Below are 21,282 nucleotides of genomic sequence, written 5' to 3'. Positions count from 1 at the left end.
TTAAATAACTCATTATCATCAATTAACTTTAGCACATCACTGTTAATTCCCTTATTAGATCACTTATGAAGACGCTGAGCAGTAGTTTTTAGTACAGGCGACTCTGGGATTCAGTGCAGAGAACTCACTGGTGGACAAGAACTCTTTTCTCCTCTATTTTATATCTTTCAGCTGATTTATTTATCCATGTGAAGACCTTTCCCTCTTACCCTGTGGTAGCATAGTTTCCTTCAGAGCTTTCGGCTTCAGAGTGAGAGATCTTGTTGAAATTATTTTTGAAGTCAAAGTTGACTTTTAAATGGGTCTTTATTCATCCACACTCCTAGTGACTCCTTCGAACTCCAGTAGATCTGGGAAGCCTTACTTGCCTCTGCGTAAACTGTTCTTACTCTTCTTTGGTATATAGCAGTTTTCATGTTTTCCGATTGTAGGCTTTAGCTTTTTTAGCCTTTATAGCTTCTACCAATTTGCTGTGTGCTGGTGTTAGATTTTATGGGCTATTTTTATTGGATTCCCTCTAGAACATTGTAAAAAGTTGTGTTCACCATTGCTACTTATGCTTTGACGTTACCCGTAAAGGAGCTGCTTCAGCTCAGCAGCTCTGTGCCTGTATAGATTAATTTGCAAGATTTGGCCTGATTTAACTGTCTTCCATGTTAACTATGAAAAAACTCTTAAGCCTGGTAAGAGTACATTCATTATTGCGGTTGTATTCAGATTGTGGTATTTTTTGACGTCTGTGTAATCCCTTCCTTTTATCTTTGTTGTAGTTGTTTACACTTCTGTTTTGATTTGCATATTGCAATTTGAAGGAAACTATTTTAATGTGTCAAACTCTTAGACCAAATGCACATTTTCTAAAATGTTAAGTCCTTGATAAAAACAAATTTAAAAAATTGAAGAATTTCTTTTTAAGATGCAAAATACAATTTGTTTAATGCGGCAGCAATTATACAGATAGGAAATTGTTCCTTTCTTAGAGGTGTCAGTCCCTGAAAATTCTACTACTAATACTTTAATTGTAGCCATGAAATTTAGAACAATCTTAGACTGTTTCTTGGTATGTTTGACTAATCAAATGCAGTAGTTGATAAATGTTCAAATCCTCACTTCACTTTGAGTCTACTTAATGCTAATTAAAAAGAATCATGACAAATGGAGGATTAGTTCTTGTGCCAGATTGGGGATTATTAGTCTTTAAAAGAAAGAGCTTGGAAAGGTTCACTGTTTAATAAATATGTGACATACTGAAGTACCTTAGTCCATATGATACTGATTACAGTATAAGTGTTTCTTTAAGATGGCATACATCTTTCCATTAAGAGTGCTGGATTTACAGAATCTGCCAATAACCATTCCAGCATTTTGTTTTAAACTCTGGAAAACTGATAGGGGAAATTCCATGTCATAGGTTCTGTATGGTCAAACACTGCAGATCTTGTTGCAGCACTGAAATTTTTGTCTTTTCCTTTTGTTTTAAGGTGGAAGGAGAAAGGAGATTGAGTTCACTTTTGTATCAGGCTTGTTCTTAAAAATTTTACTGTTGTCATGCAAAGAACCGAAATGTAACTCTTGCACGTTATTTTTCTATCTTTGTTAACAAAATTATGACAACTATTTTAGTATGCTTCATAGATTTCAAAATAATCTCAAATCTTGTAATTAGAAATAGGTTTCTCATGACTATTCTTAGTGGACTTAAAATTAATGATTGAACAGATTTGTACTCTGCATTCTGCAGTTTTTTTAGTGTCTTGCAGTAGGTCCCTTATAAATGAGCTTGTATTTTGAAATGTGAGATTTTTACTATACAAAGCCCTGAAACATAATAAAACATATGAAGTGGCCTGGTTTTCTTATATCGGCTGATACTAAGGTAGCAAATCGGATGTATGAAATAAATGCTAGGTAAAGCTTCTGTAGAATTGGTGGGAGTCTGCCTTTCCTTATAAAATAAGTAGGTTTTGTCTGGTTAAGTGGTTGTTAGTGTTGGCAGTGGTTCTGTGCAGTCAAACATTTTGTTTAATTTGATGGAAATAAAGAAAAATTGATGCTGTGTGTGTAAGTTGTCATTAGTTATGCCGCTTTCCTCAGGATGCTCAGTAAGCATACTGAGCGTGAGCCCCAGCTCACTGAGGAGGAAGCTGATGCATGCAGGGAGCTAGATAGGGGCTCAGGGACAATATAAATCAGAATAAGAATTAGAAGTTTACAGCACACAAAATGGTCCATGTCCTGGTTTTAGTGCAAGCTTTTTCATATATGTTTTTCTTAAAGCATTGACTACTGGAGTCATACTGAATTTCAGTTTTTATTTAAAAAAAAAAAAAACGAACAACCTAACTGATAGTTTTCATGATTCAAAGAAAAGCTAGAAAGTCAGATGAGCGAGTAGTCTGTGAATACAGATAAAAGCAATAGTGGTTTGTTTTAATGTCTTTATTTTTCAGTCTGTCTTACTACTCCTAGGAATCACAGATCTGAATACTTCAGATCTACTGAACACCTATGTGTATGTCTCTTGACAATGCATTCAGAATATGTGTGTTATAATTTTATTTATGTGATTGGAAAATGTTAGTAATTACTTAGCGCCACCCCCCCCCCCCCATCCTCATTGTCTTCTTCCCAGCGGTTTTAAAGAGACTTTCAAAAATTCTATGCTACTATACAACATTTTGTTCATTCTTTGAATGTCAGCACTGTTTTGAGTGTTTGAGCCTCTTTTTTGTAAACTAAGAGTTCCTCTGTAAATAAACTGACTTATCCTGGCATTTTTGAAGGTTTATTTGAGGGTGAAGAAAGTGCAGATTTCAAGCCCAGATGCTGCTTCATTTTTGATGATAAGGAAGGTGGATAAAAAAGGAAGTTTTAAATTCTACTTTTCTCAAATAAGAAACAAAAAGTGTAATTTTAAAGAAATATTGTGGGATTTGGTGCAGTTTAGAAGCAAATGAATCTTGTCAAATGTATATGTAATTCATTTTACTCCTAAGTGCTACCATGAGAACATGTTAATTATGTTTAATCCGTTTATCCTCGTTATTTGATTGCATTAGATGATGTGCTTGTTATAGGTAAACATCAGTTTATATTTGTGACTAGAAATAGTTGTAGCTTTTAATAAATTCATGTCTTGAGGTTACAGTGATTTACATTATTTGGGAATGGTTAAGACATAAAGCAACTGTGGAGAAAATGTGTTTCCAGATTCTTTTGGAGGACTTAGTTGCATGCGATTGAAGGAGTTGCATTAGAAATGAAAAAGGAGGGTGACTTATGTGGACTGTTCCTGTTTGCCATTGCAAATTAAGTTGTCAGATGCATTGCTTGATTTTATATATTAAACAGATTATTTCAGTTCTCAAGCAGTTTAGTTTTTATCTGTTCAGTCTCTTGATTGTTTTTTCTTTAAATTTTGAAAATAACAGCTGAATTTTTAATCCAAAAGCTACGTTTTAAAGCAGATAGTCTGTCACCTGCAAAAAAGCTTCTGTTTTCGTAAGCTGTAATTGCATGATACACATGGCTGTGCACGCTGTTATCCCCACTTTCCCTTCTTTCATGTTTCGGGCTCAGTGGGCAGGTCACTGGGCTGTGTATAATATCAGCCTTGGGTAGTGAGTTTAACACTGCCCTGGCGTTCCCACCATTGCAAGGGTAGTGACCTGCTTTACAAAACGCCTTGAGACCTCTTCATAAAATGTGATAGAGAGCAGTGGTTTTTGGTTGTTTTGTTTTGTTTTTTTTGTTTCGTAATAGTAGCAATATGATAAGCATGTGGGATTATTCTTTTTAGATTTAAACAAATAATTTTAATTACACTGTTATCTTTATTTTAAAAACTCAAAAATAAAATAAACAGTGTATTATTGTTATAGTGATAAATGTGGTCAGCAGTTAAAATTTCCAGAGTCAGTTATGGCTTTTAGCCAAATGTCTCCCAGTAAAAGTAGAATGATGAATGTAACTTCACAGGTTGCAGTTTGACAAGCAGTGGAAAACAAAATGACTGTGGGTAAACCCACCATGCTGCCTGTGTCCTAATTTGTCTCTTAATCGTTCTGATGAATTTTCCTTCTGCCTGGGCCTTGCGTTTGAACAGAACAGTGAAATATTTTTTCCTCACTTGAGTAATTTTCATTGAATTTTCATCGGTTATATGTTTGTGTGGGAGGTGAAGGGGATGAACTCAAAGGAAAGAATAAACCTACAGTTAGTGTTAAAAGCCTTTCTAGCTATACTGTTTTGGTAGCTTGAACTAGTTTACTTAAATGCTACACTCTCCTCTTCTTCTGGAAGCAATAAATTTGTTCAAATGATGATCAAAGGATAAGAAATTACTTAAGAGAATAGTTATGTTTAAAATACTGTAAAAATACAAGAACTCTTTTGGGGTATATGTGACTGTGATCTTAGGAAGGTATATCATGAAGAAACTTAATTTCAGAGCTATATGAAATTTAAAGATTAAAATGGTTTAAGGTTTTGTTGAAGAGTTGTCTGTTCCCGTGCTGTCAAGGCTTCCGTAAGGTGATACCCAACTGTATAACCTCTTTATAAGATATGAAATGGGATGAGAGCTATGAGGGGAATAAGCAGTGGGACTTTGTTAGTGGAAAAATGTGCTTTTTTAATTTTTTTCATTAATACTGTCTCATGGAGAAATGGCATATAAGTGTGTGTGTGTACACACAGACACATCACGCACACCAGACCGTCTGTCTTCTCGTGTCTTGACTACAGCGGTTGTGATCACCCAGGAGAACAGGGGTTATAGGCAAGGGAGAAGGCTGATGGCGTTTGTTCTTTGAGGCATGTTATGCTGGAATTTGGTTTTACTTTCATTCTGTCAGATTCCTGATCTGATGACTTTCAGGCTGGCTGAGGTGTAGTGCTGTTTGCTCCAAAGTCTGTCAGGCTGCTGGGAAGATGTCCATTGTTTTGAATTACACCTCAAGTGTATCTTGATTCACAACTCCTAGAGGTCTGAAAACAGCTTTTAGAGAACTGTAACCAACATACTTCAGAAACTGGAATACTGGATTGAAGTACAGAATAATCAACTATTAAAATTCTGTGTATCTTTTCTCCTGGTGGTCTGTAACAACTTTTATGGAGTTCAAAATTTAAATACATTATAATTCTTATAACTCGTTTTTATATTGTTTATGTTGAAATACATTTTCCACCTACATATCAACGTACTGCTCAGTTTTGCCATTGAAATGGCTATTTTGTATTCCCTTTACATTGAAGAGCCTACATTGTGCTCCAAGAATGATGAGAAACTTGTTTATGAAATTAGTGTGTATTCAACATTAATTAAAGATGGCATTCAGCACTCCAACAAGAGTCTTTAAAAATGGCTGAAAGCCATATTACGCATTGGCAACCAAGATGCATCTGTGAGATTCTCTAAGACTCAGTCACCATCTCTCCTCTATAGTCATGGATCTTGTGAATGATGAGGTGGGGGTCTTTGGAATGGCTGAAGATTAGCATCCCCTGCTGTTTTGTAATTATCAGAATCTGGACAGTCATTTATTTGAATGAAATAATGCATACAGTTTGTGCCTGCTAAGAAAAGCATACATAATGTGATTGTAAGAAGAGGTTTTCAATCTCTCAGTGGGATGTCATAGGGTATGTTTATAAACTTCAACCTAGCAGTTGCTCTGCAGTGGAATTCCACTGGTATTGAGATAATAATTTGCACAGTCAAATTGCTTTCTTTACAAAAACCCAGGGAATTATGAGACCCTAATCCTTTATTAATGTCAACCCATAGGCAGCAAGAAAGCGTAAGATTGCCATTCGAAAAGCCCAGGGGAAAAATCTTGAGGCCATCCGAGAGCTGAATGAGTATCTGGAACAGTGAGTGTCTTACAAGAATACGGATTGTGTTTTGCTATTCTGATAAATCTTTTTAATTAAAATGGAATTTGCATTTGATTTACGCTTTTGCTTCCATGCTGGTCATTTACAGAATCCCTTGCACATTCTTTCTTTTTTTCCTTTTTTCCTCTCTTGTCTTCTCTATACAGATTTGTTGGAGACCAAGAAGCTTGGCATGAACTTGCAGAACTTTACATCAATGAACATGAGTAAGTTGTTTTGCTAAGTCCACATAAAAACTGTTAAATTGAAACCTACTCTGTGTAAGTCAAAGACCTCAGCAATTTTTTTTGAAAGACTAGTGTTAGAAAGTATGCTGTCTCATTTCCAATATAACAAGCATCAACAGGAAGTAATTACCAACCTTATTTGACTACCAAATGCTTTAAGAAGGCATTTGATTTTAAAACAGAATCAGTTTACTTAATTATCTGTATGTTTCAGTCATTTTTTTAAATCCGATATTTTAAAATAAGTGGTTTGAGTGTAGCAGGGAACAGCACTTATTTCCCATAATTTTTCATTCAAGTGATGTTTTTTACTAGTTACAGATTTTAAATTCTTTACTTCTAAAATCAGTTGATCACGGCAAATGATAATCTGATTTTCTTTTAGCCTACCTCTGCAAGAACTTTTAGTAACCTTTAAAAAAAAAAAAGGCAAAGCAAAACATGGATCCAGAGTTAGAAGCATCTGGTCGCCTGGGTACAAACCCAATGCAATCAAGAATGCTGAATGTTGTAGTAACTTGCTTATTGGTTATTTAATGTTTTTGTTAGCTTTTTTTTATTGCTGTAGTGACAGGAGGAAATCCCAGTGTGAGAGGATTAGCTCAAAGCTTTAGTGCAAGTTTTCTAATATCACAGCATTAATTCTAACCTCCACCCAAAGGCGTATCTTTTTTTTCCCCCCTTCTTTAGTTCTTTAGCCCAGCCTGAATTATATCACATTGTTTCCTTCCTTCCTTTCTAGAGAGTAGTAAAAGAATCAAATTCTCAAGGAAGAAATAGCCATTCTCACTGTGATGAAAAAATTGTTCCCCATCACGCCTCCTTCCACTCCATTCTCAAAGAAAATAATTATTAAACTCTTTCAAATGCTGACTTGAGGAATAATCTAGAATTTTGATATCCAGATTTCCATTTGTTTTGGGAAATTCACCAGCCACTTTTCCAAGAAAATAGCTTTTTTTTTTTTTTCCAAAATGGTTAGAAAGATGTTTAAGCTTGTCAGATCTGTCAGTACAAAAGTGAATGATAGGGTGGTGCAAACATCTGTGTTCCACTACTGTTGGTTGTTTTTATTTTTTTTGCTATAATCCGTATTACAAAATTGTGTAATAAAACCTGAGAAAGAAATTGCTTTTGCTTGTATTTGTCTTGGTCTGTAATTCCAGTAAAAAATGATATGTAGAACTTTCTCCAGTTCATTGAAAAAATTGACTGTGCTCACTGTACTTTTATGAGTATCATTGTTATTTTGATGATTAAATGCGGAAAAATTTGGGATCCTGGCTAAAAAGCAACTAAAAGTTAATTTTAAAAAAAGGAAACAATTAATCAGCTTAATTGTTTTATCAGTGTCACAAATTTAGTCTTGCTTGTGAAATCACCATGCTGTTACCATTGTTCATAAACACACTTAGATGTACAAGGTTTATATAGTCCTCAATTCTACGCTGTGTTCTGTTATGAGGACTGTGGCTTCTGCTTTTGGAGAATGAGGTGGCTATCCTTTTACCTCCAAATTAATATTTGAAATACATATGCGACTATCATAACGTGCACAGGAGAAAACCACAATATGTTCATTTTAAGAAATAAGATTTTACAGATTATATGGTTTAGTATTGTCTCATAATTGCTAAATTGCTTTTACTGTGATATTAAATATGTACCCACACTGTCATTATAAACATTGCGTCTCTGAATTTTGGAATCCTAGCATGTAAACTCTGTACAACAGTGCTATCACATATCTGTAGAAGATGCAAATTCTGCAGGAAACTATTAGTTGAAAGATTATGAAGCTAAGATTTTTATAATTAAATAAACCTACATTTTGAGCTTGACTACTTAATTCTTTCTGAAAGCTTTTATTTAAAGAACAAGTACTAGCCTTTTCTTTTGCAATGATAAGTTGTTACCCATTTGTCTGGTATGATGCTATTTTCATATATAGATTTGAACTGTTTGATTTTTAGAACTGTTCTTAGTATGGTTTTTCAATCTCACTTCTGTGGTTGACTGTGAGCAGGTAAAGTTAACTGACAGTGTAAGTGCTCTGGTCTGTAGCCTGGTTTGTGAATCCTCAGGTAGCTGAATTTTCTTGTAGAAAAAAATGAACTGTTTAGTAGTCTGAGTCCCAGTGTCTTAGAGTACCTAACGCCTGTTTCTACTCATCACTCTTGTTGATCAGAAATGGCACTTATTAATAAAAAATGAGTATATTAAATGCTTTCCATGAGCTGTTCCATATATACTTAGACTATTAGATTTTGTATATTCTTCACTGATATGATGTAAAAATAGTAACTCGAGGTTTCAAACATCATTTAAAAATAAAATTTTTCTTAATTGTGAATCACGTGAAGTTATAGGGGGGAAAAGTAAGACCTCTTTTATTCTGCTGTAAAGAAACTGAAACAAAGAACTGTATACTCTGTTTCATTTTGTCACTGTTTTATATTCCTCAGCTATGCAAAGGCAGCCTTCTGCTTAGAGGAGCTTATGATGACTAATCCACACAACCACTTGTACTGTCAGCAATATGCTGAAGTAAGTATTTTCAGAAAAATCAATTATGTTTGAATACATATTCTGTTTTTATGTTACTGAGGTGGTGAAAATGGAATAAAAATGGTTTCTTTATTTTTTCCCAATAGAGTGCACAGAGAATGTTAACATCTCATAGAACTTAACATGTTAAGAAAACTGTGTTTTCTTACTCAGTGTGACTAAGCTAAATATAAGAGTAAGGGCAGGAATTATTGAAGATAAAAATTCGTTTTAAATGAGCTATACTTGTTGAAGTGTTTATGCACTTTTCAAATTAAGTGTATGAGAAGTTAAACTTTTCCTCAACAATGCTTCCTAGGAGGTTATGATCTATTGCCTGGTATTGTGGAGCCAGATCTTGTAGGAAATTTTGCCTGAAAGAGCGCTGGGGGGAGAGAGGACCCTTCACTTTAGCTCAAGGTTTTTAGCCATTTGCACTCATTTTTTCAGCTGTATATTATTTTTTTCCTAAATTATGCTGTTAACTGCTTCAAATGGATTTAATTTGTTTTGTTAAATTGGGTTAACATTAAAACTTGAAAGTCTAAATAGCTTTCTGGTAGAAAGACTGTGAAGCATGTCTTCTAGTATTTATCCCTCTTTTTGTTGATCTAATAACAGGCAAAATGAATAGACAGTGGAGTAATCTTCTAAACTTTGTGCGCTATTTTGCAGTTGAATAGATAATGAAAGGCATTGTGGTGTTTTGTGTACTGGTGTAATGCTGTGCTGAAGGAATACAGAGCTAGTATGGATTTATAGCAGTCAGAATTTAGCTTTAGATTTAAAGTTTGTGTTACTTTTCATAAGAGACTATCCCAAGGTTGTAAGTATGTATATGTGCAAAATAATCACTTTTTATTCTTGTAGCAATAAATTAATTAAATTAATGCTGGCTTTTTTTCTCCTATAGTTAAATATTTTAAAATTTGTGTATTGAAAAGAGCTCAGGTTTCTCCCAAGCCAGTGTTTGGCCTTTGGTAGGACACCTGATTTGAAATATCATGTGAAACAACCCTCAAGTGAAATTTCATATTATGTCTGCTTCAAGAGTGAATGCCTGAGGTATCAATGACATGTGCAAGTTTCAGGAGCTTATAATTTTTACAGGTTAAATACACTCAAGGGGGGCTTGAAAACCTTGAGCTATCAAGAAAGTATTTTGCGCAAGCACTGAAGCTGAACAACAGAAATATGAGAGCTTTGTTTGGACTGTACATGGTAAGCAGGATTGTATATTTTCCATGTTACCATTTTGAATATGTTTTTATGCATGTATATTATCCTTTACCATTTGCTGTTTGTTTTTTTTTCTTTTGGTTCAACTTAATAGCTCAGATTATTAAGACTGTTTTTAAATACTGAATATGGACAATTTTATGCCAGTAAGTACTCCTTACTTGAAGTGCTCTTAACTGTTGAGTCTTGCCCATGTTTTCCAAAGAATTATAATTATTGGCACATGAAGGTAACTTCTTGAAAAAGGATTTAAAGACATACTCCTCTCTACAGGATGGGGAACTGCTGAAGAGTACCAGCACAGAACGATGGCTGCTTTTTTCTTTTTTTTTCCCCTTTGTTTTTTCTCACTCTGTTTTCTAAATACAACACTCTACTTTCAATTTCAAAATGAGTCTTTAGCTTGCACAGCTTTGTTGGCTTGAGTGTGGCCATGGCTACAGTAACTACGAGTAGCATGTACTGGCACCAGTTTTTCAGTTTCTCCAAAGATACTGAGGCCTCTATTGAAGATCTTCCTTTAGATCTTAGATCTTTTAAAAGATCTTTTTAGGGACAAAACCAGAAAGGTTCCTTCCTTTTTTTTTTTTTTTTTTTTTAATTCTAGGCCACCCGTTTGTCTCTTGGGAGGGGGGCAGTTTACAGAGACGCATCAGGCAGATAGCTTTGAGGCTTCCTATAAATACCAGGCAATAGGAACTTCCTTTCAAGGACTTGTTAGGCATCACCTTTAAGACTCAAAGCAGCTTGGACCTAATCGCCTTAGCCCATCTGCAGAGATTCTTGGGTTGGTGAGTGTATGTTCAAGGAGAAAAGCTGGCTCCTTGCTGTTCCTTAGGTCATTCAGCTTTTTAGGAGTAAGTTTTGTAGCAAATCTGTTTATTGGCCTAAATGATTTTTAAGGTGTGTATACGTATAGACTTCTGCATTGATTCTAGAACAGGCCTGGGGGTTTATTATGGCCAATCTTGGCTTGTCCTCTGTCAGATCTTGCATACTGCCTGTTATTTTCAGTCTGTAAAGTGGATTTAGAGCCTGTTATCTGATGGGCAACCTTGAGCTAATATGACCCAAGCATTTGAGAAACTTTTTGTTTTGGCAGTGCCTGAAAGTCATGCGCATAAGCCCTGATTTGCATAATGCAAGTTCATTACTGCAAAAAATTTGTGTACGCTGTTTCAGTTCTTCAGTTTTGCTTGGCTGGCTGCTGTCACATTGCACTAGGCAGTTTTTGCAAGAACAGCTTGCCATCACTGCTTCTGTATCTACCCTTTGGCTCCTAATTTCTTTGTAATGCTGTTTCCAGGCTTTAGGATCTGGTTTTGCTGTGGTTGCTGCTTTTGTAATTGACAGACGTGCCCAGTGTTTGTAGTCCCCAAAGAATGTCCATACCCCTGGTAAATTCTCTACAAAGGCTTTCAGCTGTATCTGCTGAGGAAACTGGTCAGTACTTCATTGAATTCAGGAAACCGGAGAGAATGATGCCTCGTCTTAGGACTGTGACCCTGTACTAGATCACAAATTCAATTCATGTGGGCATGGCTTCGGAGAATGTGTTCCTGAGTTTGTGGAGACTGCTTCTTTGGCAGTCCCACTCCTCTCCCATTTCTGGAGGTAGTTTCAGGGAAGTAGCTGTAAGGGAACGTTCTTTGAGTTTGAAATGTAGTATTCATGTAGACATTTGCTTCCCTGCTCCTTTTTAAAATCTTCTCTGGAGGTTCTTCATTGATGGGTGAGAGTAGGGTTCTGTGGTTCTTTGCATTCAAGTACCTTTGCACTCAGAAAGATGTTCTGGGAGGGAGTAGCAATGATTCCTTGCAAAGTGGATTTATTTGTATAAGTGGAAAAGTCTCTGAGATTAGTTCAGTTCTTAAGTAATCTTTTTCATTTTTTTCAGATGAAGATGGGCATAGTTTATGTACAGAGTCTTACCTGCATTTAAAATTTGTTTTCTGATGCCACAGGGAAAAATGCCATGTTTTTAATGACAGTTTGGACATACAAGTGATGTATTTTATATTGTCTCTGGTAACAAATTGAATGGGAAAAACTAACTCATAACTCTCACTTTAGAGAAAAGCAAATTGGATCAACTGATCATGTCCAGGTTTGGTTCCTAACTCGGTACACAACTGAACTGAAGTCTGCTTTAGCTTTAATTAGAACAAACAATTGTTTAAAAAGTTTAGCTAATTCTTAATTGGATGCTGTTCACCAGTAACTGTTCTTATTTTTTCTCTTTTTCTGCTATCACTGTGGGGCTCTGAATGCAAAGGTGCTGAATGCTCTCAGTTTTTCATGCACGTATATTTTACAGTTACACTGTTTTTATTTTTTTTATTCCCAGTCTGCCAGCCATATTGCTTCCAATCCAAAAGCAAGTGCAAAAATGAAAAAAGATAATATGAAATATGCCAGCTGGGCAGCTAACCAAATAAACAGAGCATACCAGGTTAGTACATCATTGTTTTCTGATACTTTTAACAGGCTCTGTAGTTCTTTTCTGCACTTTTATCAACTGCTGTTCAAGAGGTTAGATACAACGTGTAATCAGCATAATTTGCTTGTATTTTTTGCGTTCTACTTCTGTTTTATTTCCTGGAAGCCTTAATTAATATAAGGTTGATATTTTACAGTTATTAATTACTATTATTTACTTATTAGCTTTAAACAGATTTTCTTCTACTAACATTAACTGAATGTATGCTCATGTAATGCTGACCTCCAAGGCTCAGTTCTACAGCTAAGTATTTTAATAAAACTTGGTATGTCTTAATTCTTAGAGTGACTTGGTCATCTGCTTCTATTTTACTAGAAAACAAATGAAAATTCTAGAATTTTATTTTCCTTCAGTTTATTCTGACCTTTCAAAATCATATTTAACGGTATTCCTAATAATTACCTTAGTAATTGTGACTGAAGTTGGTTTTGCGTAGTTTTATAGAAAAATGCCTGTTGAATTGTGAAAATGTAGACTTTGTAGGCCACAGTGAAAGCTTACTGAAGTCATTAGGAGTCTTTTCAGCTATTTGAAAAGTTATGCATAAAAACCTATATTTGCTTTTGTATTATAAGCCTCTATATTTTTTCTATAACTATGAATGAAAACAGGTTTTAGCTCGTAAGTTCTGCAATCCGTGCATCCCAAACATAGTATGTCTATTTGACTCCCTTATAGCTATTCTTAATGATTTACCAATCAGAGTTTATGGGTAAGTAATCCTGAACATCAACATCATACTGTCCAGTTCTCCCCAGAACTTTTTCTGAGCAAAAATGTTGGTATTAAATGCAAAGACTTCATATACATGTAACACTCCTTTCTTTCTGTAATATTTCAGTGTCAGAACCCAATATTTAATTTTTCTCTTGCTGCTGGTGTTTCACAGTTAATACTACCAAATGGCCTTTTGACCAGCTCCATCTATTATGGAATTAAATTAGGATTTTCTTTTACGGCCAATGCAGTTTTCTTAATACACTGTATTTCAGTTCATTGCCAAGAGTGCAGCTTCTTGGGGCTGATGTGTTTTTGATGTATTACAACTTCGAAGTATTTTCCGTTTCCCCTGATTGGCCCTGTAACTTCTGACTGTACTTTACAGTGAAGAATATTGTATCCCTGAGGACATAATTAAGCATTTTATACTTGTGTGCCTAAAGTTTCTTACTCTGTTTTGCTGTTTAAATGACTCCCTGCTTTTCATTAATAAACCGTTTATGTGCTCATGATAATAAGCTGTGTATGAATTACCAGCTTTGTCTGATTTCCCATAAATAAGCAGGACTTCTTTTGACTTCAGTATGTCTGACATTCCTGTAATCACAACATTGATAGAAAATCCAAGTATTGCAGGATTTAAAAAAAAACAAAACCAAAAAAACCCTTGAAGAACAGAATACACAGTGGATTCACCATTGATAGAACAAAACAGGTTTTTAAAAGATGTGTGAATTTTGAGTGAAAACCATTATTCCATGTTTTACATCTTCATAAAATGAACTGCTTATATTAGAGGGGGTTTGAACACATGTTTTAAGTGAACATTACGACTGAAGTTTCCAGCTCAAAGCACCAGTAGAGACCTGTTAGCACTTCTGGGAAACAGCCCTTTTCAGGGTGCATCAGGATGGAAATGTAAAACCAGTGTTGGCTGTGGAATGGTGGCATACCAAGATTAAGACCTAGAAATAGGCATCTCCTGGTTCTAAATATAATGAAAGTTTAATTATGACAATTTGTAGTTACTTGACACACAGCCAGATAAGCTTACCTTTTGTTTGTTTGTTTGTTTTTTTGTCTCTCCGCATGGCTTTCTGTTAACATCACAGTATCTCTAACAAAATATGACTTGTATTGGGAGTGTGGGGGGGTGGGGGTTCGGGGGCAGGGCGGGGGGGGGTGGGGGTGGTTGGTGGTTAGGTTTTGGTTGGTTTTGGTTTGTTTTTACTGTGTGGTGGATTGACCTTGGCTGGACACCAGGTGCCCACCAAAGCCACTCTATCGCTCCCCCTCCTCAGCTGCACAGGGGAGAGAAAATACAATGAAAGGCTCGTGGGTTGAGTTAAGGACAGGGAGAGATCATTCAGCAATTACTGTCACGGGCAAAGCAGACTCAACTTGGGGAAAATTAATTTATTACGAATCAAATCAGAGTAGGATAATGAGAAACAAAAACCAAATCTTAAAACACCTTCCCCCCGCCCCTCCCTTCTTCCCAGGCTCAACTTCACTCCCGATTTTCTCTACCTCCTCCCCACCAGCGGCACAGGGGGACACAGAATGGGGGTTGCAGTCAGTTCCTCACATGTTGTCTCCGCCGCTCCTTCCTCCTCAGGGGGAGGACTCCTCACACTCTTCCCCTGCTCCAGCATGGGGTCCCTCCCACGGGATCCAGTCCTCCACAAACTTCTCCGATGTGGGTCCTTCCCACGGGCTGAAGTTCTTCACGAACTGCTGCAGCGTGGGTCCCTGCCACAGGGTGCAGTCCTTCAGGAACAGATTTCTCCAGCATGGGTCCCCCACGGGGTCACAAGTCCTGCCAGGAAACCTGCTCCAGCGTGGGCTCCTCTCTCTGTGGGTCCACAGGTCCTGCCAGGAGCCTGCTCCAGCCCAGGCTTCCCAACGAGGTCGCAGCCTCCTTCAGGCACATCCACCTGCCCCGGTGTGGGGTTCTCCACGGGCTGCAGGTGGATATCTGCTCCACCGTTCACCTCCATGGGCTGCAGGAGGACAGCCTGCCTCACCATGGTCTTCCCCACGGGCTGCAGGGGAATCTCTGCTCCAGCACCTGGAGCACCTCCTCCCCCTCCTTCTTCACTGACCTCGGTGTCTGCAGAGTTGTTTCTCTCACATATTCTCACTCCTCTGTCCGGCTGCAGTTGTGCAGGGTTTTTTCCCCTTCTTAAGTATGTTATCACAGAGGTGCTACCACCGTCACCGATTGGCTCGGCCTTGGCCAGTGGCGGGTCCGTGTTGGAGCCGACTGGCATTGGCTCTGTCGGCCATAGGTGAAGCTTCTAGCAGCTTCTCACAGAAGCCCCCCCTATAGCCTCTCCAGTACCAAAACCTTGCCACGCAAACCCAATACATACTGGAAAGTACAATTCCACTGTTTCTCTGAAGCTCTTTTGTATCCTATGTTAAGCACTTTTGGTTGAAACTTACCAGAACAGATCATGTTGACACAACTAACGTATATTTGAAACACATGTCATAACCTCTTTGTGACTTCATACTTTTGTGATACGTTGCATACTTCAGCTGCTCTTTTTAGCTGTTTGGGACATAAAGTGACGAACACCGTATCTCACTGGAATCATAGCGGGAATTTAGCTATACAGAAAATGTAAGTGTTCAAGCTAGGATTTGGCGAGCAAATGGTGTGAACACCCCCTTCCTCTTCACAGAAGTACCACAAGAAGCTCTAGTGACTACAGCTGGACAGGACTGCCCCAACCCAACCCTAGTGAGCTTGTTACATGACTGCAGAAGGGTTTGGCCAGTCCGGTGTGTATGTCAGAGGCTTACAACATTCAACTGCTACAATAAATGGTGTTTGGTGATGTAGTAGGTGGTAGTTTCCCCTATGAGTCAGTATTGATTTGTTGCTCCCTTAGCGTGTTGAGCGGTTGGAAATTATCATCTTTTGGACCTAAGGATGAAACCTTGGTTGCTTGTGCCAGTGGAAGCCCTTACAGCATTCCTCCATTAGCGGAGGATTGTCTAGCCAAGTTTTAAGCTAGATACTTATATTATCTCTATAAATCCTCCCCACTTTCCTTGCATTATCCAAAGTGCTTTGTAAAGTGTAATAAGAGCCTTAAGAGCTTGTTGAGTTTGGCATTGAGTTGTTTTATTAGTTGGACCTTTTTACACTGTTAAACGTAATTTTTCCTGTAGTCATGTTCTAGAGAATAAGATGCATTTAGAATCCTGACTTGGGTGCCTAGACAAATTATATGAGTTTGTGACTTTAATATGTGAAGTTATTAATTCAAGAAGTTACTTTTGAGCAGTTGTCTTGCAGTGAGAACTTTCCCCATTTTCAGTCTGGATTTGAACTTGAATTACCAGCAGTTTTCTCAGTAGTTTTGGAAAACTGCCTTTATTTTTTCAAATTCAGCACTGGCTATAGTTGCATTTTTTTATTTTATATGCAATTTACTTGAAATATTTTTACTGGTCCCTTCTTTCGATTTATTCTCTCATCCAGGCAGTTTGCTTTGGCACTTGATTTTTACTTTTCCTGTGCATTCCTGTATGAAATCAGAGGAACTCTTTAGTTTATTGTCATTTAAAGAAAACAATCTTTGGGTGTAAAAAGAAAACCTTACTTTCACCAATGGTGGTTAGACTGTACGACATTTTCTTTACAGGAAAATATGGTGATAAAGAATAGTTGAATTAAATAACTTTCTGAAAAGCACAGATATTTGATGCTCCATCTGGTTACTATACTTATTTTGATGTTAAATATGTAACCCGCCATGCTGATTAGTACTTCTCATCTGTGCCTAATCTAGGAGAAATGTAAACTTTCAAAAGAAGACAGAAAGGTTTTGTAGCTAGGGCTGCTGCATGGAGCTGGAATTCCTGGCTGCTAACACACGCTCTGAAAAAAAAGGTCATTATTCTCTAGGCCACTTAAATTTAATTGACTGAGTGAAAAAAAATCAAATAAAATTTAATTTTAATCTTTTATTTCAGATGTTAGAGAAGTACTCATTATTCAAGAATTATTGTAAGTTTATTATAAGCTTAGTTTTGCCTTATCACTGGGAAACTGGATTATTCTTTCTGTGCAGACTCTGTGAAGAACGTGTATCTGTTCTGACTGAGGACATGAGTCACAGTTACTTTAACATCAAAACAAAATACGGCTACGTAGTGCTCTTCAATTAGGCAATTGGTTTAGCATGTCCTCGGGTAGAAGCATTTCAGCAGAGGCAGGCAAGTTTGATTAATGCTCACAAAAATCTTTAATGTGATCCTACTCGTAGTAATTTTCCAGATACATGCTTCTTGGGTGCATTGCTAAATTCTTCTGTGTTAGCAATCTGTGTGTTATTTATGGTTGGAGAGGTGATTTTGTTACAAACCATTTGGGAAACAGAAAATTAAATCATGATTTTAAGAAATAGATTCCGGCTCAATCAGTCAAATTGCTGTGTAATGGCAGAATAGACAAAATAATTGTTCGTCAGGGCAAATTTGAAGTGATTACATTTCCAAGTATACTTCTGTTTGTTATGACGCAGAGTTTGGTTTTATTTGTTCAGCTTAAAGTACATGTCAGTATCATGAAGGTAACCACTCTTGAAATTAGCAAGTAACGTTTTTTAAAGTAATGTCTTATGTCAGTTTTGCTTTCAGTGTCCCTGAAGAGAAGTAAAATTCTTCTTATTTTGAAGCTTTCCTCTGTGTGCTTTCTGTGTGTCTTGCCAAACGTGCTTTTTGACCACAATATATTCAGGCTTCTGTGCTTTTTATTGAAATCTCTGAATGCTTTGAATTGAAACAATTTTTCAGTCAAGGGTTTTGAGTTCTGTTTTCTTAATTTGCTTGTTTTTATGAAAGGATTTGGACTCCCCAGGTATCTGCTTGGAACTATTCTTGTTTAGTGTGAACAAAAAGAGAATATTGTATTAAGTCAGATCCAAGCAAAAGTTACTTCTCTCACCTGGGAGAGTGTTAAGAAATCTTTGATTTTCCTCTGAAGTTGATTATTGCAGATCACTATGGAAACTGCACGACCTGAAGAATAGGTTTATACATACTACTAGAGTCAAAACATGGCACGAGTTCATCATCTGGAAATAGGAAATGTGAAAATACAGTGTTTTCAGTATGTCTCATAACTATAAAGTGTTGTCACAATAGCAACATTTCATTCTCCTAACTATTTAATTTGAAATAGCATTTCATTTACTGTGCCAAAACTATTTTTTTTAAGAACTCGCTACTGATTGGGAATCCCAATGTTAGATTGTAGCCTGGGGGTCAAAAGCAGGTTAACAGGTCCTGCAGCTTGTTGCTGGTGTGATATTACCTGGGTTTGATGACTTAATCTTTCTTAACAGGTCACGAAGAGTTTGCTAAATTAAGTTAATTACAAGAGAGAAGGGACACATTATAAATCAAGGACTAACTATGCAAGACACCAGTGGTATTTGAAATAAAAAACATTAAATTGAAAATTTATTGAGTGTTCAGATGTTAACATTTAGGTAAAGAATAGGCTATTTTACTAGCAGCAAGTTATAGTTACTGCTTCTGTAATTTCTTTTACCACCCCTCCCAACCCCAAATGCAAAACTTTTTAATGCAGGTGTATTAAAAATGGTTGAGAGTTTCATTTGACTGAAGACCAACCTAGTCAATAAATCCACTGTGTTAGATATGGCTGATTAGTGATGGGAATCATCAGTACAGTTAGAAAAACCCTTTTGAGGTCAGCGTGGGGTGATGAACATCTCCTACCCTTCTACCCCTTCCTTTCCTAAACTTGGCGGCGTGTGTCTTAGGGAATCTAAAGCCATAAGTAGTATTTATTAAGCTGTATCTTCCTTTGTTATCAAGACAAACTTCATTTAAAATGCTCTCTAAAATTGCTGTTGTAATAGTAGGTTACAATCCAATACAAGGTCATTACTCACAGTTACTTTGAACCATAAAATATAATTATATGATGACTGGATTATTTTATAGTAGATTTTGATAAGTAGAACTTTCTCTGTCTCACTATAACAAAAATAGAAAATAGATGAGCTTCAGTAACAGGTCCAAGTCTTGCTACTATTTAAATTAGGAATATAATCTAATTTGGATCACATAAAGAAATTCAAGTCTGAAATAAAAATTATGTTAAAGTTTACAGAGCAAACAAAACCACAGGAAGATCTCTATTCAGATAAGTGTTAAATTTCAAAGTGGAATATTTATTAGTGCTGAATATTCAAATTTGGAGCAAATGAGTGAAATTAAGGAGTTCTCTTGTATTTTTCATTACTTATTAGAGGAAGGGTGATATAGCTTGTATTCTAGTAAAAATGCTGAGTTTTAGTGAAACAGTAAAGTAGGCTGTGCTTTTAGGTTTGTAGTAATTAGAGTAAATTTTTTGGTACTTAATGTTTAGAACTGTTATTTGTACAGGATTTATGCACAGAATTTCTGATATATGACAAGTAACAGTCCTTTTTTGTTGTTGGTTAGTTTGCAGGTCGCAGTAAGAAAGAAACTAAATACTCTTTGAAGGCAGTGGAAGACATGTTGGAGACCCTGCAAATCACTCAATCTTAGGTTGGCATAGAGATCTAATATTAAATTTTCCAATTCCGTGATCAACCTGTAATGACCTATGGGTTATGTTACTCTAGTGCTGTTAAAAGTTGATTTTTGTATTGATTAACGTGCTATCTAAAATAATGTTTTATGAAAAGTAAAATGCCTATTTATTGCTGCTATGAGAAATGTGATGAATACCCACTGAAATGAGTAACTTATCCACAAAGACAACATAAAGAAATGACATGTGCTGCACATCAGTCTTAGATTTTTGTATCTACAGTACCTGCTTTTAAGCCATAATTTGTAGAAATAAACTTGTTAAATGATTAAAAAAAATGACAGTGATTTATTCAACTTGCAAGTGAAAATTACGAATTTATATATGTAGACAAATAACATGTTAGAAATTTTTATCTTATTTGCATATTTAAGAGTAAAAGCATGCTACAGATGTACACTTTCTGGTAAATATCACACAGGGAAGACTGATTATGAATACACTTTATTAGAGAAAAAAGTTGATATTAATGGTTTTATTAATGGGTTGATATCCAGTACTGCAGAAATGGAGACAACTTACCCGTGTACTTTGCTTCAGAGGGGCTCTTGTACTGGCTTAAGGCCAAAGACATTCTTCTCTGTGGCTTTGTGGGCAAATGCTTCCATGTCTATGTAGTTCTCCAATCAGTATATGCATATGCACTGTTTTTTATTCCTTCTGTGTGTCCTTTGTTGTACATATGTTCCACACCGTGAATTTCAAAACCATCTGAATGCAGGGCTGCATGCTGGTCTCTACTAATTTTGTACCTATGGTATGGGTACCCCTTCACTGTGGTGTAAGCTGTGGTATATTAGCTTTTCCACCATAACCAAGTGTTACTGCACTGTAAGGATGAGATAGCTTGTTTGACTGCCTTGTACTTAACCGGAGGATAAAAGTGTTTTTACACCGTTAGCATGAAGCATCTAGTGCACTGTAAATTTATTTGTATTTGTCTTTTAGGCACTTGTTTATTTACTCAGATAATTAGTCAAACACCCTAATGCATTAATTTTGCAGTTCTGATCATTCTGGATGTTGTTCAGATGTGTACTGTGGCAATTCAGTTGCACAGCTATCATTTCATTTATTATGGCTTCAGTAAGATGGCATAACAGTAGCAACATACCCTTGACAAATTATAATAAAAATATTGCGGTGTCATTTTCATGACTGTTACCACCATTCAAGCTGATTTGAGTTTCAGATTTTATACTGCCTACTCTATATAGACGGGTAGGTTAAAGGCTATGTATTAAAATGTCCTTTTTATGACCCTGGACTTGATGTAATAAAACAAAGCTGAGCTCCTGCTTAAAAACAAAGCAGCAACAAAAACTTCCCCTGTGAGTTCAAAGCTTGAAAATGTGTAGAACTGAACTGGTTGTTGCATGAGACTGTGCCTTTAAGAAACATGTAAGATCTCATTCCCATTATTCATGAAGTAGGTTGGAGTATGATGGTGTGACAGGATGGGTGCTATGCCATGAGACTTAATTGTATGTGGAATCTTAAATTAACTTAGTTCAGTACTG

At 36.4% G+C, this 21,282-nt stretch overlaps 1 protein-coding gene across 2 annotated transcripts in view; it reads left to right on the top strand.

Annotated features, from left to right (window-relative positions):
- EMC2 (ER membrane protein complex subunit 2) overlaps positions 1-20,937 on the top strand; it is a 45,727-nt gene extending 24,790 nt beyond the window's left edge. For both annotated transcript variants that reach the window (XM_076329231.1, XM_076329232.1), the window contains 6 exons: positions 5,792-5,877; positions 6,048-6,107; positions 8,594-8,675; positions 9,786-9,896; positions 12,262-12,366; positions 19,630-20,937. In XM_076329231.1, coding sequence (XP_076185346.1) covers positions 5,792-5,877; positions 6,048-6,107; positions 8,594-8,675; positions 9,786-9,896; positions 12,262-12,366; positions 19,630-19,716 — 531 coding nt within the window. In that variant the 3' untranslated portion in view covers positions 19,717-20,937. The remainder of the gene's footprint in view (positions 1-5,791; positions 5,878-6,047; positions 6,108-8,593; positions 8,676-9,785; positions 9,897-12,261; positions 12,367-19,629) is intronic.
- Positions 20,938-21,282: the final 345 nt, after the last annotated feature.

The sequence above is a fragment of the Aptenodytes patagonicus genome, chromosome 2 (genome assembly GCF_965638725.1).
Source record: "Aptenodytes patagonicus chromosome 2, bAptPat1.pri.cur, whole genome shotgun sequence".
NCBI classification, from domain to species: Eukaryota; Metazoa; Chordata; class Aves; order Sphenisciformes; family Spheniscidae; genus Aptenodytes; species Aptenodytes patagonicus.
Note: the sequence above shows the minus strand (reverse complement) of the source record. Positions and strands in the feature narration are given on the sequence as shown.